General features: G+C 34.5%; 1 protein-coding gene and 1 long non-coding RNA gene across 3 annotated transcripts in view; both read left to right on the forward strand.

Moving 5' to 3' along the window:
- LOC125663221 (multiple epidermal growth factor-like domains protein 10) overlaps positions 1-20831 on the forward strand; it is a 51344-nt gene that overhangs the window by 20710 nt on the left and 9803 nt on the right. The window contains exons 7-10 of one of the 2 annotated variants that reach the window (XM_056146116.1): positions 15224-15478; positions 16051-16188; positions 17324-17461; positions 19695-19832. In XM_056146116.1, the coding sequence (XP_056002091.1) occupies positions 15224-15478; positions 16051-16188; positions 17324-17461; positions 19695-19832 (669 nt within the window). The remainder of the gene's footprint in view (positions 1-15223; positions 15479-16050; positions 16189-17323; positions 17462-19694; positions 19833-20831) is intronic. The other variant, XM_056146117.1, reaches the window with a different exon arrangement.
- LOC125654112 (uncharacterized) lies at positions 566-3807 on the forward strand. Its single transcript, XR_008797596.1, has 4 exons — positions 566-924; positions 2189-2357; positions 2649-2829; positions 3104-3807. It is a non-coding gene; the product is annotated as an uncharacterized LOC125654112 (long non-coding RNA).

Genomic DNA, 20831 nt, shown 5'->3' on the forward strand with positions numbered 1-20831 from the left:
TGCACTATTTTTTATATTTTTGAAAAGCATATATTCCCTGCTTTCAGAACATATAAAAATTATTTCTAATGCCTGGCAAAGTTATAAGAAAATAGCTATTTTTTGCACATGTACGCTTTCTTACAATTTTATTTCTCAGTGTTTAAACAGATCGGCGTTTTACCAATATTCATATATGGAAATAGGGAAAAGTAAATACAGCCTGTAAAAGTACAGGAAATTTTCTTTTTGATGGGCCCTTATTCGTGTTGTAATTCTTGTTAGTTTTTATATTACGATAAAATGAAATTGGGACATGCTGCGTGGTTTTCTTTAAAATTAGCGATAAAACGTCGGTGCTGAAAGCGATCGACGCGCATCGCACAATTAAGTAGTGAAAACTATTTGTATTGTCCTCTGTTGGTAATATGAATACTTTTTGATACACTAAAACAATATCCATATATGTATGAAAAAATCAGCCAGGTATTCTCTGCTTAAAAAAAAAAGAAGTATAAAAACCATTAATGGTAAATAACAGTTACACCACCTACTTGTATTGTAACTTCATAAAACACCTAACGATAATGTTACATCGGTAGAGTGAATAAAAAAAATACTTCAAATTCAGATATAAACGTTATGTAATATTTATTCGGTATAGAAATAATTTTTTCTGCCAAACAAAGAAAACAAAAAGACCAGTCTGCATATTGTATTATATAATACTTTTTCCCCCGTGATCCGGATCGCGACCGCGGGGTTTTCTGAAAGTGTCCACGGGCAACACACGTGTTTCCGTTTCAACGAAAACAACAACACAACAAACGCTTGTATTGTATTTTACATCTTGAAAAGGACCTGATGTCAGATGAAGAAGTCTGAAGATACCTTGGATATCCTGTTGCAGGATGACCCAAACGATCATGCATTCAGTATAAACATGTAAGTTGATGTAGCCACATAGGCCGACTAGAAAAAAAAAACGTTCGCGGTTATGTCATGTTATGAAAAATGCACGATTAATATATTAACCGCGATTTGATGCCATAATTTGTCGTTTCATGAAAGACAATATTTATATTTTATGATATCTAAACCAAGTGTATAACACCCAATTGTTTATTAAGAGCTGAACATATCTGACATCAATTAATCTGTCCTGGTCCGGCATTAATCAGTCTGACCCCCCCCCCCTTTTGGTATCTCCTCACCTGACGCGCGAGTGTAAGAAGAGGGTGGATTTAGTGTACCATGAGAAAAGGGTGGGATGGTTTTAATCAGACTGGGCATTCATGACCATTGGTGTGGAGGCTATTTTCCAAGATTTTCTATGTTCATAAAAAAAATCTTTCTATGAAAAGAAAACACAATCTGTTAGGAAAGCATATATTGCATTATTGTATTATCGTAATAATAGAATTTATTACCGTAATTTGAGGTTTTTCTTCATATTGCAACAGAAATAAAAACAAAATGTTTGTTTGGGACAAAAGGTGTGTGCGTGGGGGGTTAACATCAATCAAAATCTGGTTATGACAGGCTATTGAAAAAGCATTTAATTATATGATCCATAAATGCTGGTGTGCTTTGAGCTGATGGGCATCTGCCCACTTCTTGCTTAGATTTTCTCTAATATCGACTAAATCCACACCCCATCAGAGTACCATGCCAGGGAATTTAGACACTGTGTACAATGAAGAACCAATTCAATTCTACTTTAAATCTGGGACCATTCAATTTCCCTCAGAGGCACAATATTTTCGCTGGACACTGTATATTTTAACCTGAATTTCTTCAGTATTTGCTCCCATGTATATGTTGGGCATAATGCTAACACCTCCATGATGTATAGTGGGTTTTTTTTTTCAATACGCACTCTGCTACACTCGCAAAGTATAATGAAATATTCCATTCATTTGATTTCTAACATATGTATGTAAAACTTATACGGTACCAATTTTGATGCACCAGATGCGCATTTCGACAAATAATGTCTCTTCAGTGATGCTCAGCCGAAATCTTTGAAATCCGAAATAACTATCTATGTAATCCCTTACCAAATAGCACTTCAAATATAGGACATCTCTATCTTTAAATAAATATGATCAGTACTTTCGTGCGAAACTGTCCCTTACTATCATGAAGCTTATATTCTGCTTTAAAACACAAACCAATAATTCTTAATTGTATTTTCATCTTTAAAAAGGTTATTGACATCCCAATATTTAGTGGGAAGCTTCCAGGTATCTTCCACTAGTGACAGTCTACTGACAAATCCAGACATGCATTGGAAGTATGTTGATGTGGAGGACACAGGGACACCTGATCCAAGAACTGTGGCATTTCATTCGGAGTGACAACCTGGCATGCAGTTGGTATGACTCTTTGAGGTTGAATATAGGGTTAAATCCGTATACATTTAGTTAACATTCAAATGAATCCAGATAATACATTCACAAATGGAATCATGGCATTATGGTACACTGGTATGCGTGTACCATTTTACTGTTTATCGTTGCATTACTAGATATAACATGCATACAAAAAGAGACAAAACACGGAAAATCATTATTCTGTTTCTAATTATAAGGTATGCTAAGTGTTTTAAATGATGACAAATAAGGTATGATGGCCAATACTGATTTTATTTGCATTTTTATTTTCAGATATGGGACCTGATTATTCAGAGAATTGCAGATTTTATGAAGCTGTTTTTGACAGAAGATTTGGTTTTCTCCATCTGTGTTGCCACCAACCATTATGCTGTGATCGTCATATCTAGGGGGAAGGGTTGTCATATGCTTCCCAAGGAAGTTCGAAGCCTCTCACTGAAGAGGAACTGTACAGGTATTACTAGTTTTTAAGTACCGATATTGTGACAGTGAATTCCAGTTTAAAACGAATAATAAAATGCATTTTATAAGATTACCTTTACCAAAATTAATCTGGCTGTGCATCTAACACATTTATTAAAGATAACATTTTACAAGTAATTAAACTCATAATTTTCAGAGGGCCTTGATTATAGAAAACATTTACAGAGCCAATTGAGTATTCAAAAGCTCTGAGAATACATCAGTATATTGGGGCTAAGTATAAACAATCTTTTTTTTTTCTTCAGATTTTTTGGGCATTATCTTATACATGTCTGCTGAGAAGTTCCAGTCGATAGACAGATATTGGTCAACGCATGCCCCTATCGGAACAACCTAGTATCAAGAATTATGTCTAGAAATATGTTTTAAGAGGTTGAATATAAGAAGAACAATTTTTATTAAATATAATGCAAGTACATTTAAATTTAGTTATTGAAAGTAAGTACTTGAACATTCGTATACATGTACAATGAACTTGGGGAGGAAAAACGGGCATTATTTTCGCATAGCATTTGATATCATAATGGTGTTGTTGCTTAGCAACCAAATATATTTGAATATAAAAAATTGATTTTTTTTAGATTTTAACAGGAAAGATCTTTGTTTTAATGTTGCAATATTTATACTATTTAGTGGGATACAATGTCAAAACGTCATATTATTAGAAAATAATGAATATGTATATGAAGTACGAAATTTTCATTTTATGACCTTTGACCTTAATTCTCTTCATTATATTTTTTGTTAAAAACCTTTTAAAATAATTGAGATCTAGTCAAAGATTATATTTTTAAAATAATGTGACATTTACTAATCATCATGCAATGTAACTATGTTTAAATTGTGTCGAATGGATGTAGAAAGGCAAATTATGGTCAAAATTACACCATGAGTGTTGTTACTTAGCAACCAAAAATATTTGTTTGTCAATAAAATTGATTAATTTGATTGTGATGTTTTTGTAGTATTTTAAAAGACATATCAGCTCATACATTTAGAATTTCCTATTTTTGACTCGAATCCAGTGAGAGGGGTCGTAATATATATATTCCAGAGAAAAAAAAGATTGCAAAAATGTGCACTTAAATGACCTTTGACCCCGTAGAACTCTTTGGGGTCATGGGATAACATGACAAACTTTGTGAAAAAAATGTTCCCTGTCCAATTCGTAACAAAATTATACATCACATGCCTACCTAAAATCGTGATACATGCAGATGTAACTCGATTTTAAAATATTGTCATTTAGTCTTTAAAAACCTTTAAAATGTACCGGTAGAGAAAGGGTTAAAGAAATATGAGGGGAAAAAAATTCAAAAACTGGTAACAATTTCACCGTAAAACATATGAAATTTAAAAACATTAATAATAGAATAACAAGTAACATTTATGTAGAAATATATACAGGTTTGTGGAAATATAGTACAAGTGTTCCTTGCAAAAATTATCATATTGGGGGTAAGAACATTGACCTACATTTAATCAATGAACTTGATAAATGAATTAGGTCTTTCTATCATGCATTTCATGATTTGTAAAGATTCTGACATAAACTGTACTTTATTAGCATAGGTGGGCATTTCTTACTCTATTTCCTGTTTAAATTAAAGTCTGAATCAATATGCATGTAGTTACAATGACTAACAGAGACGCTGGACAAATTTTGAGCCTTTTGCTCAGGTGAAGTAAAACATACAACTATTTTCGTCTACTTGTTATTTCTAAGTCAAAGACTACTATTGATTCTTCTCCGGTAAGATTCCTTTTTGATGGAATCGTTTCTATGTCGGCTTCCTGCACTTCGATTTCTCCACCATACGTGTCCCCCTCCTTCACAGCTTCCCTAACCTCGTTGCGTACATTCCTATACTGTTAAACATGGAAAGGCATTGCCATTAAAACTTTGCCTTTTCAATAAATAAATAATCAAGTATCTTCAATCTAACAATTTGGCAGGAAAATATGCAAGAAACATACTGTCACTTGCAAGGCTTTGAAAATAGTCATTACAATTTTTAATAGTTATTTCCTGTTCGTTTTTTCAGCTATTAGTTTTCTATCTACAATGTATGAAAAACACTATCAACTTTTTAAGTTGAAAAGATTCCACATCTATTATTATGTCATGAATGGTTTCAACTTTGACTTTTTGGAATTTAATCTCATGCAATTTTGAAAACAAAGGTTGTCTACTCTGTGACTGTTTTTGTACCTTGTGTAAGACACGTTTTCTTTTAAATGTTCTAGTAGAAGTTATGGTTATATTCCTTTTTCTTTCCTTGTCTTTGCGTATGCCATGTAGCTTGGTTACGTATCCAGGTGAAAAAAATACCTTCTCATTCACCTGTAAGGAATTACAGATAATTAAACAAACATTGCCATTGGTCAATATTCATGAAAAATAATACATATAATAGTTAGTTTGCAGTACAACATAAGGAAAATGCTACAAGTATTGAATAGTAATGCAGTAAATACACAACTTATCCCTTTTTGATATAGTTTAATAAGGACAAAAAGAAATGTATTGCTTTGCAACATGAAGGGAGAAAATATGGATCGAAATAAAATAATTAAACACAAGACGGAGTCGAACCCGCATTATGTCTATCTCAAATGAGTTAAAGAGATATCCCACTAGCACAATGTTAGTAACTTAGTAGTGTTTGGTAAACTATACCATCACTGAATTAAAACATACCTTGTCTAACCAATCAGAGCCTTCATTTTTCTTCAGCACAGCAGATGACACTCTGGCCTTTAAGAATTTGGTTCCACCATAAAACCTTGAAAAATTGAAAGTACTAGAATAATGAAAAGTGCAATGGTTTAATATTGCTTAATACTAGGGACATTTACTATCAATATGTCAAAATACATATACAATATACACAATATCAACTACAATTGAATAACCTCAACATAGCATGGGATATTGCTTTGTAAAAAAAAAACTCTTTTGCAGAAGAATTAACCCATTAATTACTGATCTGTTTTTTGGTGCAAAGCTGGCAACACTGTTGTTAAAGCTTTCGTTGGCTTGGGTTGACCCAATATTCAAAAGTATGTCAGCTCTGCTAATGTAACTCTGGACTAAGTTATGTAAGTCCTCTTTCAGGTGGTCTCCAGAGAGGGGCTTACCACAGGGCAAATGTTTAAACCTACAAAACATGCAATTTCTCAATAAATCAAATAAGATCTGTTGCAAAATCAAATAATGAAATCAGTGATAAAAGAATACATGCATGTCATAGATATGTACAATCATTATATTTTGTACAATGAAATTCAGCAAAGTTCAAAGTATTTGTAATGAAATCTAATAAACACTGACAAGAACCATGTGAAATACTGATATAAATAATTATAGTACATGTACCTGAACTTAGCTGGATTCTTGTTGTAACCACACCAAAAAGGGGAACACTTTGCGTGGTCACCGAATATATGGGGTACAATCGTTTCCAACTCAGATTTCATGGAATCCTTGCAGCCTTGATATTTTGAAATAGCATACATAAAACATCTCACAATATATGGAATGACTTTAGCAGATTTTAGCTTTTTATGTTTTTCAGACAGTTTGTAGAGGTGAGATGACAAGTTTTTCTTTACATGAGTTTTGTCATCTTTCTTTTTAATTTGAGAAGGTAATCTAGACTGAGTGGTGGTGTCATTGTCAGCATGCAAGGTTTCCATTTTGAAGCCTTTGTCTTCCATGTTCTTGATGATGGAGCAAGCCATATCAGGTTCCATTCCTTTGCTAGTTCCTATAAATCAACAAGAACAATTCAACATTCAAATGATCATGGAAATTGATATGGACAAAATCCCTTTTTATGAATCATTTTTACTCTTCTAAATATAATCTAATTTCATATAGAAATTAAGAAACTTATCCACAGCATTTGTTTTTTATTTGATTTTTTAAAGTACAAATTAGCTAATTTTGACATAACATCAAGCAGACTGATAAGTTGCTTGTATATATATGCAAACAAACACATGTAGTACTTACTTCAAATGATTATATTAAAATTTTTACTGTTGACGTGTACATGAATCAGCCATTCAAATAACATGAGAGAGAAATTAGAATTATATCAATATGTAGATTTTCAATAACTAATATCGATGAAATTCATTCCACATCCTAGTCCAGTTGATATTGCTTTCATGAACGGGGGTGATCTCATTTCGTCCTCTGTAGTGACTACAAATACTGCAAGCTTTACTCCTGATATCATAATCTAGGACTTTCCCAGTATGAACCCCTACAAGACTTGCATGACCAGCAAGTAGAGAAATATGGGCATCACATGAAATTTGTGTCTAATTTTTTTTTAATGGATGGATGGATGGATGGGTGAATGACATATTAAGAAAATAAATTTATTTTTCAGCTCAGACATGAATTTCTCAAAAAAATCTCAAACCTAAATTTGAGGGTTTTTTTTTTTTTTTAGCAGTCAACATTTGCATAAAATCTCAGACTAAAGTCCAAGTTTCAACTTCTTTTCAATAAATCCAGACCAGGTTACTTAAACAGTAATCATGCACATCTCATGATATACATATGATAATTGCACAAAATAGTATTTATATGTTTATGACAGTTACGTGAAACACGTTTGTTTGTTTACAAAACTATGGGCGTGTCAATATCCATTAATATTTGCGGTGTATTAGGTAAATCTCATGAAGTGCCCATTGTTTGTATAGGGTAGAATTTTAGGGATTAAAAGACATTTGAATTTTCGCTGCCTTACAGTACAACAGACACCCCTTACCACCATCCTATATATACTTATATGGTAGTTATTTCATACCGATTTTCTTTTGTAGACGGAAAAGACTTTGTTGATATAGTTGAAATAATTCATATTCATTTGTACTGCAGTCTGATTAAACCCACCCCTCCTCCTTACACTCGACAGGAGTGTAAGGAGGAGCGGGTGGTTTTAATCAGACTGTTGAATTAGAATATCAACTCAAAATTACAAAAAATCATACACTAAACTAATTGAACCCATCCATGGGTGAGAGTATTGAAAGATATGGCCCATATTGAGGTGGTTCAACATGTAGGAATCAATCATAATATTTTTGAAACATCATTACTGGTTGGATGAGGAAATTATCGGGGGGTTGATTAGCATGCTACATTAATATTTTAAATCTACAATTCAAGATTTTGCTGCCCAAAAAATGAACTTTGAAAATTTTACAATATGTGAAAGTGGCATCAAATTATCATCCGACATCTTCTAAAAATAATCACTATTTTGATTTTATGTCACACACAAAATGGCATACCAGTATTGCTATTATATTGCCTTCCAGATCCTCTTTTATGTCACCCGGCATCAAAACTGCCTTCCAATCCTTCAGGGATAGAATGGTTTAGTTCTTCTTCCCTTGCCCTCTCACAAGATGTCTCTGCTGCATGTATTATGACTGGTGCAAGTTTCTTCTCTTTTCGCCGAAGTGTTGACTCATCTATTGGTGGTATGTTGCAGTCAGCAAGAAACTTTGTCACATGTGCAGGTCCCATGCCAGCGTTAATCATTGCTGTAATTTAAATTTCCATTACTTTTATCATACATGTATGCAAGAACAAAAGCAGATCAATGAATATCATTGCACATAATGCGGATTCTCATTGGAAATAAGTTGTTCATACAACAATAATATAATTGTACATTTTTAATCATGATCATTATTATGTAAATTTTAAACTTAATCTACATGAAGATACAAAAATGATAAGTTATCATTTTAACAAAAAGACAACTATAAAAATATGTGTATAAACATGTGATGTAAAAGTATAAGGTGTGCTTTATCAATTCATTATCTTAATTTTTCATAAGAGGGGGGGGGGGGTAAGATTTTTCTGCTGTAATACACGTATCAACACTTCTCCGCGAGTTACGTCCCTTTGCGGGGTCAGCGAAAGGTCAATCGGGGAAAAAACACGTTTTCCTTCTTTACCTTACCAAATGTAAGGTGTTATTACTTTGAATTTTAGCAAATTACCAAGTTTTCATACAAGTTAATGGGTTGCCCCAATCTGGGGCATTGTTGTAGTTAACTGCAATTGATGGAAAAATAACAGATGTCAAAGCTACAGATGGGAAAATTACAAAGGCCAATGTAGGGAAATACGATTTTTATCCGGGAGGTGGCGGACAACGGACGTAACTTTCGCGAAGTGTTGATACGTGTATTGCATTTTAAGAAATCGCATACATATATAAGCATCTAAAATCGGGGGTGGGGGGTGCTTGAAGTTTTTCAACACTATTAATACTCATGTTTCACATACATATTTTTATTAATAATTTCAAGCTTACATGGTCATCTGCAACTACTGCTATGATAAATCGGGGTGGGGGGTCGCCTAATGTGTCATTTATTTGCATTATAAAATAATAATGTTAATCAATGTATCTAGAATTTTCATGAATATTGAATAACATCATATTAATGAGAACCAAATCAAATTTTTATTTTTTTTATAGGAATGTAATCATGAATTTGCATTAACTTATGACGTTATGATCCACCTCTGCAAATTTAGTATATATATACATCTCTGTGTGTGTATAATTAATTATGTCTGTTCTATATAGACTTTCACTACCAATTTTATTAAGAATTTTTAAAAAAAACCTATATCATGTATATATGTCAGTAGAAACTATACTCATAATTACCAAAGTATGCTTTTAAGTTGACATCATACGATTTGTTGTCACTTCTCTTCCCTGTTGGTACCGCATTTACGTACTGGCATATCGAGTTTGAACAACGAATATAAAGCAAACTTACTAAACCGAATGTTGATTCATCTAAAATATCATGTAAACGGAGCCACGAATTGCATTTTGTACAAGACATGGCTTCAGACAAAACGTCAAGCTCTACAATCCGTCGTCCCTCGAACCACGGGGTAGGTCTAACCTCAACATGGGCTACTACTACGTTCACGCGATCAACATCACTTCCACGGTCATAGTAGCTATGGTCGCTTGATTCAGTCATTTCTGTGCTGTTTTTCACGGAGTTCATATGCCGCATACGTTCTGACTTTAGCACATCTGCCTTTTTTGCCCGTCTGACTCTCACATACATTCTGACGTCTGCCATATTGTTTACATCAGTTACTATTTCCCAGAGTTATCGTTCTTTACACGTGTAAGTGAGAACAAGGACAACTCTGGGTAGAGTCTGGCATTTTTCCCGCAATAAAACGTCGTGACGTACTTTTTTATTGTGAAGTCATAGAGTGTGTCTTTGAAGCATTGTGATTTTTCTCGGAAAGCTTAACTACGCATCGTCCGGTTCCAAATTTATAATAACTTCTCAATCATCACGTGATCATCGTCCAGCATATCCTTAAGAAGTTACAAAGCGTTTTATAAAAATTTCGGCATTGACAGATGTGTTTGCGAGTAGCGACACCTATGGGTAAAGAATGAATACAAAACACGCACTTTAAATCCCCCGGCGGCAAAACGTCATTTAACACACATTTACATGTATATTTACACATAATACCGTGTATGTGTGCACTTACCACAGGGAGTGTGGTATGTATATAATAACGACAATTCAAGATCTGTTTAAGTCAGCAAGTTAAACATTTTGTTTTTTATATTATTTTTAACTAACAGAGACTTTGTGACCGCACCACCCCTTAAGAAGAAGGACTTCTAGCAGTTTATTTCTAAACTAAATATTTGTATCTCAATGTTTAGATTAATAATAAGATGACCTTTTAATTCCATTCAATTACAAATTGCCTGTTACCCATTTATCTATTTTCCTAATACTGTTAATCGTAGACCTCACCTTAGTTTTCATTGGTTCTTTCCCGTTGTATCTGTTCGGGTCGAACACTAATCCGCAGGATATTTGTAAATGTACGAACTTTCACATAAGTTTTCTGTGGTGTATCAGAAATTACAGTAATGCTGCCACCACTGAATGGAAATACCTCACAGCAGTGATAGAAATTGTCAATGTTTGTGTGTGAAGCATGAATGTAAAATGGCGTGCGGTCTACAGCATGCAAGGTGAAGATAACGAACAGTGATCAATCTCATAACTCCTACAGGCAATACAAAATAGATAGTTGGGCAAACACGGACCCCTGGACACACCAGACGTGAGATCAGGTGCCTAGGAGGAGTAAGCATCCCCTGTAACATGTAACATACAATGATTTTGTAGGTGACATCGGAATTGGTCATCAATCATTGCCCATCGATCGTTGATCAGTTTTAACTTCTTTATAACTACTATTCCAATTCAATTATTAACTTCTCTTGTCTGCCACATTGTATGTATCGTAGCAGTTAATTCTAAGTACATCTTGGTTATAGTCCTTCGGACGAGACCACAAAACCGATGTCCTGTGTCACAGCTGGTGTGGCTCGATAAAGATCCCTCCCTGCTCAAATGCTGTCAGCGCTGAGCATAGGCATATATTCTACAGCCATTCACCGACAGTGGTGACGTCTCCATATCACTGGAAGATTCTCGAGAGGGATATTAAAAAATATTCAACCAATCGATCGTGCCTCCGAAGGCTACTCTATAGGTTTCTTTCTATAATTGCCCCTAATGAGGGAAGTAGGAAATTCACTACTTTAACTGATATCACATCCATATAATTTAGATGTCTAATATGTTGTAGATTTAAATAAAGGTGGTTTTCAAGTTTTCCGATAAGTTGTTGTTTTTAGATTTAGTAGTTTGGCATGTTTCACTGATATGAAATTCCCCAAAAATCATATCTTGAAATTGATTTATATGTGCAGTTTAATTTCTTGCATTGTCTTTAGCCGACATGAGATTTTTGTTCAGCGTCTGTCTGTCTGACCGTAACCTTGGATATATTTGACTTCTTGTCAAGTACCACAGGTCGTCAAATGAATGTATCCCATTATCATTCTTTATGACCGTGTGACAACATGGGTATAATTCCATCGTTATTGAAAGCAAGTTTTTGGATTTACACCACTTCTGGCTTATGTAGTTGCACAGTGCTTTGGGAGTTTCTCCTTCACAGAGGTTAATATGTTCACGGGGAGGAAATAGGCTTGATAGAACACTAACTAGATCCTGCAATGCATCTCTGTTAGAGTTTTTTATGAAGTTTGGGAATCCTGTATAGGTACGGTAACCCATATCCATCCGACCCATTGACTAGGATATCAAATGTGTGCGTGTGAAACTTTGATTTCATATTGTGGTAACAATAGATGTCGGGGGGGGGGGGGGGGTAGGTAGAACAAACTTGCATCCATAGTATGTGAAGGGGCTTCTGTGTTAATTTCATTTTTTTTTTTTGCACTGTGTTTTTGAAAAGAATGTTTCAAAATGGCCATCCCATTTTTGCCTTTCTTGAATATTTTTCCTTTGGAGAATGCAATGGTTTTCATTTGAACACAATTAGATCCACTTTACACTGGAATTTATTGTGCCAAGTTTCATTGAAAGTTGTACATAGGTTTTTGAGAAGATACAAATGCGAAACGTTTACAGACAGACGGACAGACAAAGGCAAATTAGAGGTGATCAATGACGCTATCTTGACCTCTCAACTCAGGTGAGCTATATATGGAGTTTTCTTTTCTTGCAATTAAATATGAAATATTTGTTGCATATGACCATTATTACCTGCATATGGTGTTCATATCTCTCAACTGATTTGATTTGCAGGAGTTTGTTCTGCGTATGAACGGATTTTAAATGAAGAAAAGCTATTGACAAACGAGTTGATGTTACAGGAGTTTCAACAGTCTCGTTTAAAGTCAGCATTTCACAAATTCGATGGTCATTATAATGATCTAGTTTTCCAATACAACCAGTGTCTAGATAAAATGCTGGCTGACATGTTTCCTATCGATTGTTAGGCTGTTCTTGGGATGTTGATTTTGGTTGCTGATAACTCCGTTTACCTGATCAAGATATACATGTAGGGCTCACGGCGGATGTGACCGGTTGACAGGGGATGCTTACTCCTCTTAGTCACCTGCTCTCACATGTATTCCCAGGGGTCCGTGTTTTCCCAACTCTCTATTTTGTATTGCTGGTAAGGGTTATGACATTAATCACGAATCGTTATCTTCACTTTTCATTGATCACCGTTTATCATATCCAAATTCTCAGGATGTAAATTGTACATGCATGTATTTGTTAAAATTTGCCATTCCATTTACCTACAAGCATGACTAGCTAATTTTTAATAAGAAATATTATATGGTTTTAAAGATATCATAGTTTATTTAAAGGACATCATTAATTATAAATTATTCAAGTACGATCTCAATTGCTCCACGGATGGATGTGATTATGAAAATATATGAACTCAAAGCCCAAAGCTAAATAACAAAATATCTTCTTTGTGTCGGTGGTTTCTTTTGTTTTCTGTCTATTTCTTTGAACTTCACAATTACGATTTTTCTCTCTTTCAAATATCGGTTAAATACTGTCTTTTGAAAATACGATTCGATCTTGCTATAAAGACGTATTCGCTACCTTAACTGTCCATCAACTCATAAGAAGTAATTGATTATCCCTTTTTAATCAAGATAGCTCTCAATGTGTACTAAATTATCTTTTAACGCGGTATGCATACATTTTTGTTTCAGAAAAATAAATATCTACATTAAAAAACATAACAATGTCATGTTGTTATCACCATGGCGATTTGATTGATTATTTTTATGTATGTTGTTTAACTCTCGAGAATTTTTCACTCATATGGAGACGTCATGAATACTTATGAAGGGCTTCAATTTAGGCCTTTGCTCGGCGCTTACGGCTATTAGGTAGTATGGGAGGAGGATTCAGTATGTGGGTATGCATATAACCACAGCATATCCACGATCGCAGGGGTTATTCTATTAATGTGATTCAAGAATGACATCTTGTATTTACAGCGAGTTTTTCTTGTTTATAGTTACGAAAGTACTTCTTTGTCAGTTTCCGATTGATTGATTGTATCTTGTTTAACGTCCCTCCTTAGATTATTCTACTCATACATGTATGGAGACGTCACCACTGCCGGTGAAGGACTGCGAAACTTAAGCCTGTGCTCGGCGCTTATGGCCATTCAGCAGGGAGGGATATTTATCGTGCCACACCTTCTGTGACACGGGGACTCGGTTTTTGCGGTCTCATCCGAAGAGCCGCCCCATTTAGTCGCCTTTGACGACAAGCAAGGGGTACTGAGGACCTATTCTAACGCGGATCCCCACGTAAATTAGTTAGAGAAAAACGTTTATTTTCAGGAAATACAGTTAGAAAATAATACCTTCACATTCACGGACTTTTCTTACGGATCCTTACGTATTCCACAAATCCATAATAGTACACGGATTGTTACGATTTAGACACTTTAAAGACCTATTTAAGAACGTTTAAGAGTATTTACGAGTATTTACTGGCCATTTACAGTTTATTACGAGTTATTGCGATGCATTTACGGCAAACGTTTACAATTTGTTCCGAGTGAACACGGATAAATACGAGCAATTTACGAGCTCTTTAGGGATTGTTTCGAGTATATTTTACTGAAATTTACGATTTAGCTTAGTTTTTACGTGCAAATCACGACCTGCCAACGTGTTGATAACGTGCTTTTACGAATAGTCAGGAGTTAGTAACGATTGTTTACGTTTTTGACTCAAAAGTGTTCGCAATTGGCTTCGTATCATCATTCGAGAACTGACATTAATGTGTAACTTCTTTGGTATCTTGAAACTGTCAGATTTTACGTCTTTCCTTGATCGTAAAGTTTAAGTGTGTTCTTGTAAAGTAATCGTGTCTATACGTAAAGCACTCGTAATGACTCTGAACATTAACCTGACGTGAATGAAATCGTAAATATCACTTGGGCATTCGTAATAATCCGTAAACAACTCGTCAACTATCCCTAACATATCGCTAACTAACCGCAAAGATTCGTAAACAAAACTTTTTTACGAGTGTTTTACGGATTCTTACGAGCAGTTTAGGTGTTCTTTCGACCAGATTACGATACTTACGGATTGTTACAAGTTATTTACGGGTTATTTACGGAAAATGAAATCCGTGGACAATCGTGAATTTTGTTTTTGACATTTCAAAAAAATTGTCCCTACTTCCACTGATCCTTACGAGTGAGTGCGAGTTATGACGAATTATTAACGGATACCGACGAGTGATTTCCGAATGCTTGCGATTGACTACGAGTCGGATATCCGTAAGGACTCGTAAGAAAAATCCGTGAGTGTGAAGGTGGTATAAGGTAAATGAGTTATAATGCGTTTTCTTGTGACGATATACAACAACCTTTGGTTAATATTCAGGTTCGGCAAATGCTTATTCTACAAGATTTTTGGGGCTTTCGTTATACGTATCAAACACAACCTACAGAAATCAGGGAACATTGTGTTTCCACGACACAAACTACACAACAGCCACCATACCCGCCGTCCTGGACATCAGCTGTCCAGTTCACGGACAATACGTCATCTACTACAATGAAAGACTACAAGGAGTGAGCTACCCTGATGCTTATAGTATCTACGCATTCAATGAGCTCTGTGAAGTAGAGGTTTATGGTGCGTTGCTGTAATTTTTCATGAATCTAAATATCACACATTTGTATAATTTGAAATTAACAGCTAGATATTATTCTCAATGAGAAAAAAAACAACAACAATAAACCAAATTGAATTACAACAAACTGGGACATTTAATACTCATAGATCTAGAGAGATCAAGGGTAACCTGGGGCTTTCTTAAATATTTCCTTTTTTTAGTTAAAACTCTTACAGTGTGTGATATATTGCATGTAAATATATTGCACATTAATTGTACTTTGAAATGATTTTTTTCTATTTTGAATGAAACAAAACAAAGAGAGGCATGATCAGGTTGACATGGACGTTAAAACAATAGCAATACTCTAATTCTTAAATGCCTCATATCCGTATAAATATTACGGGGTATCTTTAAATAACTAATTAAAAAGTAATTGAATATAGTCTTTTTTCTCTTTCTTTATCATCATTCCCAAATGTAATTTCGTAAAATTCGATGCTTTAGTATAGAATGTTATGCAAAAAAGTCATATTATAACAGCAGCAGATTTAGATGTACTTCTCAGCTTAGTCGATACTATTTTGCGTAGGGTGCCCCAGCTCTGGGTTTTACGGAGAAGACTGTTCCCTCCGGTGTCCAGTCAACTGTAGAACTGTGTATTGTCACATAGAGACAGGGGCGTGTCAGGGGTGTAAACCTGGATATAAAGGTCATCGATGTCAACTAGGTATGTTCGTTTCTTTGCTGAAATAAGTACATCAATTGTCCATTGTGTACTTACTGTGGGAGAGAAAGAATAATTATTTCCTTTATATCGTTTTAAGGTAACTCCATACTTGTATTAGTGTAAGATTATATTTATTTCAATTCATTAGAGTTAAAATTTATATATCATCAAATGAAATATATTGGTCAATGCACTTTTTATGATGCAAGACATAGTTAAACATTATCAAATATAAATGTCAGAAAATTCCGACTTCCTTCACAGCATTATTAGAATTTCAGAACAACTGGTTATAACAGTATAAGATTTCATGAAACTGTTTCGTTTCAGGAATATACAAAATGTCTGTAGAAAATGAAAGTAATCTATCGCAAGATGAACATGACGAATATTTCAGTGAAAACAGAGTTATTCCCTTTGGATTCAATATTTTGAAACATATAATTGATTATTCATGTATAGCTTAAACTTTTGAAATATTGCATTTTAACAATATGTTAACTATGAACATTGAGAAAGACTCCAACAAAATGTATGTTCCTATTATGCATAAATCTAAATAAAATATTGATTTTGCAAAATCTTGTGACGTCACAAAAGGATGGGGGTACTTTAAATAATTATTAGCTCACTTGAGCTAAAAACTTAAGTGAGCTTTACCGATCGCTTGCCATCCGTCGTCTGTCTGCCCGTCTGTAAACGTTTTACATTTTTTACCTTCTCCAGAACTAATGGACCAATTTCAACCAAACTTGGCAAAATCATCCTTGGGTAAAGGGCTTTCAAATTTGTTCACATGAGGGGTCATCCCTCCTTCAAAGGGAAGATAATCACAACATTACATATGGCATATCTTCTCAAGAACCACTGAGTCAGAAATGAAATTTACATGAAAGCTTGAAGACATAGTGCCGATTCACGTTTGTAAAAAATCATGGCCCTCGGGTGTAGATTGGGACCACAATAGGGATCAAAGTTTTACGTGCGAATATATAGGGGAATTTTTTTTATATGGGCCAAGATGACTCAGGTGATCGATGTTGCCCATGGGTCTCTTTTGTATATCATCGTCACATTAGTTTAAAAATGATTACGTATCTGAGTGTGACATGTTGCAGTGTTTCCATTTGAACAGAATGTGAGAACGGGAAGTATGGTGAAGAATGTCAAGAGTATTGTGGACATTGTACAGACCTGGCGCAGTGTGATCATGTTAACGGGACGTGTTTAAGTGGATGTAATCCGGGGTTCAAACAAGGAACCTGTAAAGATGGTATGTAATTATTGCCTGCTATACATATTTCGTTATCTATAGGATTCATTGGATCCATCGGTCTTCATGTTTTCGTGTGATGAGGGTCCCGCATGAAGTACGGGAGCCCTTTAGTAATCACATCTTCTGTCCGTCTTTCTGTGAACACTTAACTTAAATAGTTTTCATTGTACATTTTTCATATTTTGTACAGAAATGATTTACAATAAGAGGAAGACACCTATATATGTTCTGTTCATGTAACTTTGTCCGTCTGTACAATCAATAGTTATTATGATCCTAGTGTGGGTCTTTGCAAAACAAAAACAAATATGGTAACTGATCAAAGTACCCTTCCTGGTCACTCCGCTGTACAAATAGCAAGCGTAGTACAAACATGTTTATACCATTTCATTAACGCGTGTGACAGTCATAGCCATTTCTGGAAACTTTAATCAATTTAATTTATTTGATATAGATATTGTTCGCCAATTGCTGTTTTAAAAACAAAGAAATCGAGAATAAGTAGAGATCTGCACTTTGGAGTGAAGTGAATTTCATCGGTGCTATTCCTCAGCACTTCCAATTTCATTTTGATACGATGATTATTTGAAATTCTATCACAATCTGATTTTAACAGTATTTGTCAATCGATGAAGACATACCTCTCGTCCATATCTTGTTTTTCTTTTTCTTTTTTGATCTTTGAGGATATTTATATATGTTTGGTTTTGTTAGGTTTATTCTGTAAACGATATTTATATCTGAAAATTGCATTGGTATAGCAAAGATTAATTAAATCAAAATATATAAACATACATATAAATATCTACATATACTTTATGATGTAAGTTCATACATGCCATACGTGATCCTTTAGATTGACTCGAATTTCAAAGCTTTTGAATTTGACTTTAATCTAACCTTTGAATAGTGAGTTATTGGACTCCCTTATTCCATGCAAGGATTCAATTCTTAGGTACCAAAGGTTTTAACTGTGCGACCCTGGCCTTACAGTTTAACCTTCTTTTTAAAAAAAAAAAAAACCCAATAAATATCTCCTGAATTCTTTAAAATAGGGCTAATATATTTTACATAAATTCCTTATGACAACCTCTTCCATTAGATATCATTGTGTTTGGTTTTGTAATTTTGGAGTTTGACCTACTTTTGAGAAAACATAATCTATTCAACCCCCCCGAACTATTTTATGACGATGTTTACATATTTTGTAAATTTATAATTTTCATGAGAAGGCTGTTCAGCAAGGTCATGCTAGTATTATCATTGATGAGGCATTGTCTTGCTGTGTGAATTAGAATTTGATTTTGTCATGGCCTTAGGCTAAGCTGGTACCACAATATGGGGATAAAAAAGTTTCATGGGAATAAAAATGAAGATGTATTTTTTTTCACATCACAACAGCAGGACAAAGGTGTATCATTTGAGCCATATGATTTTTAAATGTTCATTCTAGTTTCATTTATATCGGATTTCCCAATCATTAAAATGAACTTATTTTTTAACATGATTTATGCGCATACTGTTTACAACTGTTTTGCATTTATGAGAAAATGGGTATTGCTATGACAACATACAATTGTTCAATGTAGTGTTATATGATTGATTGCATATTGTTTAACGTCCATCTCGAGAATATTTCACTCAGATGGAGACGTCACTATTGCCGATGAAGGGTTGCAAAATTTAGGCCTATGCTCGGTGATTATGGCCATTGAGCAGGGAGGAATCTTTAACGTGTCACGCCTGATGTGACACGGAGCCTGGATTTTTGTAGTCTTATCCGAAGGACCGCGCAATTCAATAGCCTCTTACAACAAGTAATAGGATACTGAGAACCTATTTTAACCCGTCTCCCCGCGGGACCTGTAGGGTACAGATATATCACTGGGATAGTATATACATCAAAGGCAACTACACTGTAGGAAATTTAAATGTTACACCTTTAACATCACATCACATATCTGCCTATGCTCGAACATTCTCTCAATCAAATTTCATGTTAAATTTCATTGGTATTTCTCCATGTATTACTCTTTTCCTGTAAAATTTAGCTCAATCACAGTCATGCATAAAAACGAATAATAACGAGGCGTTACGATGTTGTACTGATAAGTAATATGTTCATTAATACGGCCCAGCCATTAGCAATATCAATAATTAAGGGGTACTAAAAGCCAATTTATTTTCGATAGAACTTTAAATATGAATATAAGCATTTTTCTTTCAATAGCATGTGATGGTAATGAATATGGAGAGGGATGTCAACAGAGTTGTGGATCGTGTCTAAATTCAGAACAGTGTCACCACGTAAATGGATCTTGTTTGAATGGATGTAATCCGGGCTACCAAGGAGAGACATGCAAAGAAAGCAAGTTGTTAACATACATTGTGATACTATATTATGCTTTAAGGGTAAATTATTGAAATTTACAATAATGTTAAGGAAATGTTTCATGTTATTTTTTTTAATAACCCCACCTCTAGGAAGGGGGTGATCAGAGACACCCACACTATATTTTATATCAATAACTATGTACATGGTTACACTGCTGTTTGACGAAAAGTTTAGAAATATTTTTATCAAGTTTGAGATTAAACAATTCCATAAAGTAGCCCCCCCCCCCTTTGTAACTCTGGAAATTACGCAGTCATTATATATTTTATAAAAAGGAAATATGTTGCAATTCCCACGACCACAATTGGCAAAATGTTCGGAACATGGTGAAATTCTGATACTTGGATCGCGAATTTACTGCTTGTGTAGTTTTCATTACAGGTAGGGCAGGTCATGCAATATATTACGTTTTAAGATTTGCATGTCATGTTAGAATTTGATGTTAATTATTGACCGCATTTAAGACTGTTTTTCTCTGCCTTCCTCCAGATGATTACATGTACCGCAACGGGAACCTCCATATTTTTGCACGGATTTGGAATTTTGTATAGTAAATCCAGCGTGCGTTAGAATTCACTTCAAATTAGGAGCCTGTCGTCTTCTGTTTTTATTTGAGATTCTTGTATCAGGTTTTTGAGATTTTGGGACTGTTCTAATATATGAAAAATTCTTCTAGCTGCTTCAAAAATATGTGGTTGCGTGGGTTATGCGTACTTGCACAAGGCCTATCGTTTTTAGCATCGCTTTCTTCGTGTCGGGAGTTCCTTAAGATAGATATTGGTGTACTCCGTACTTTGATACCTCCACTATAAATGATTTTTTCTCGGATATTGTATCCGAATGTAAAGCCATGCTTTATGGAATGTTACGTTTATTATGGGAGTGGTGACATGGACGGAAATCCAAATATTGAATATGTTTCTGTGCAATACAGATCCGTGATTATATTGCTTTTATCCTCAATGACTCGGG

Source organism: Ostrea edulis, chromosome 8 (assembly GCF_947568905.1).
Source record: "Ostrea edulis chromosome 8, xbOstEdul1.1, whole genome shotgun sequence".
Taxonomy (NCBI): domain Eukaryota; kingdom Metazoa; phylum Mollusca; class Bivalvia; order Ostreida; family Ostreidae; genus Ostrea; species Ostrea edulis.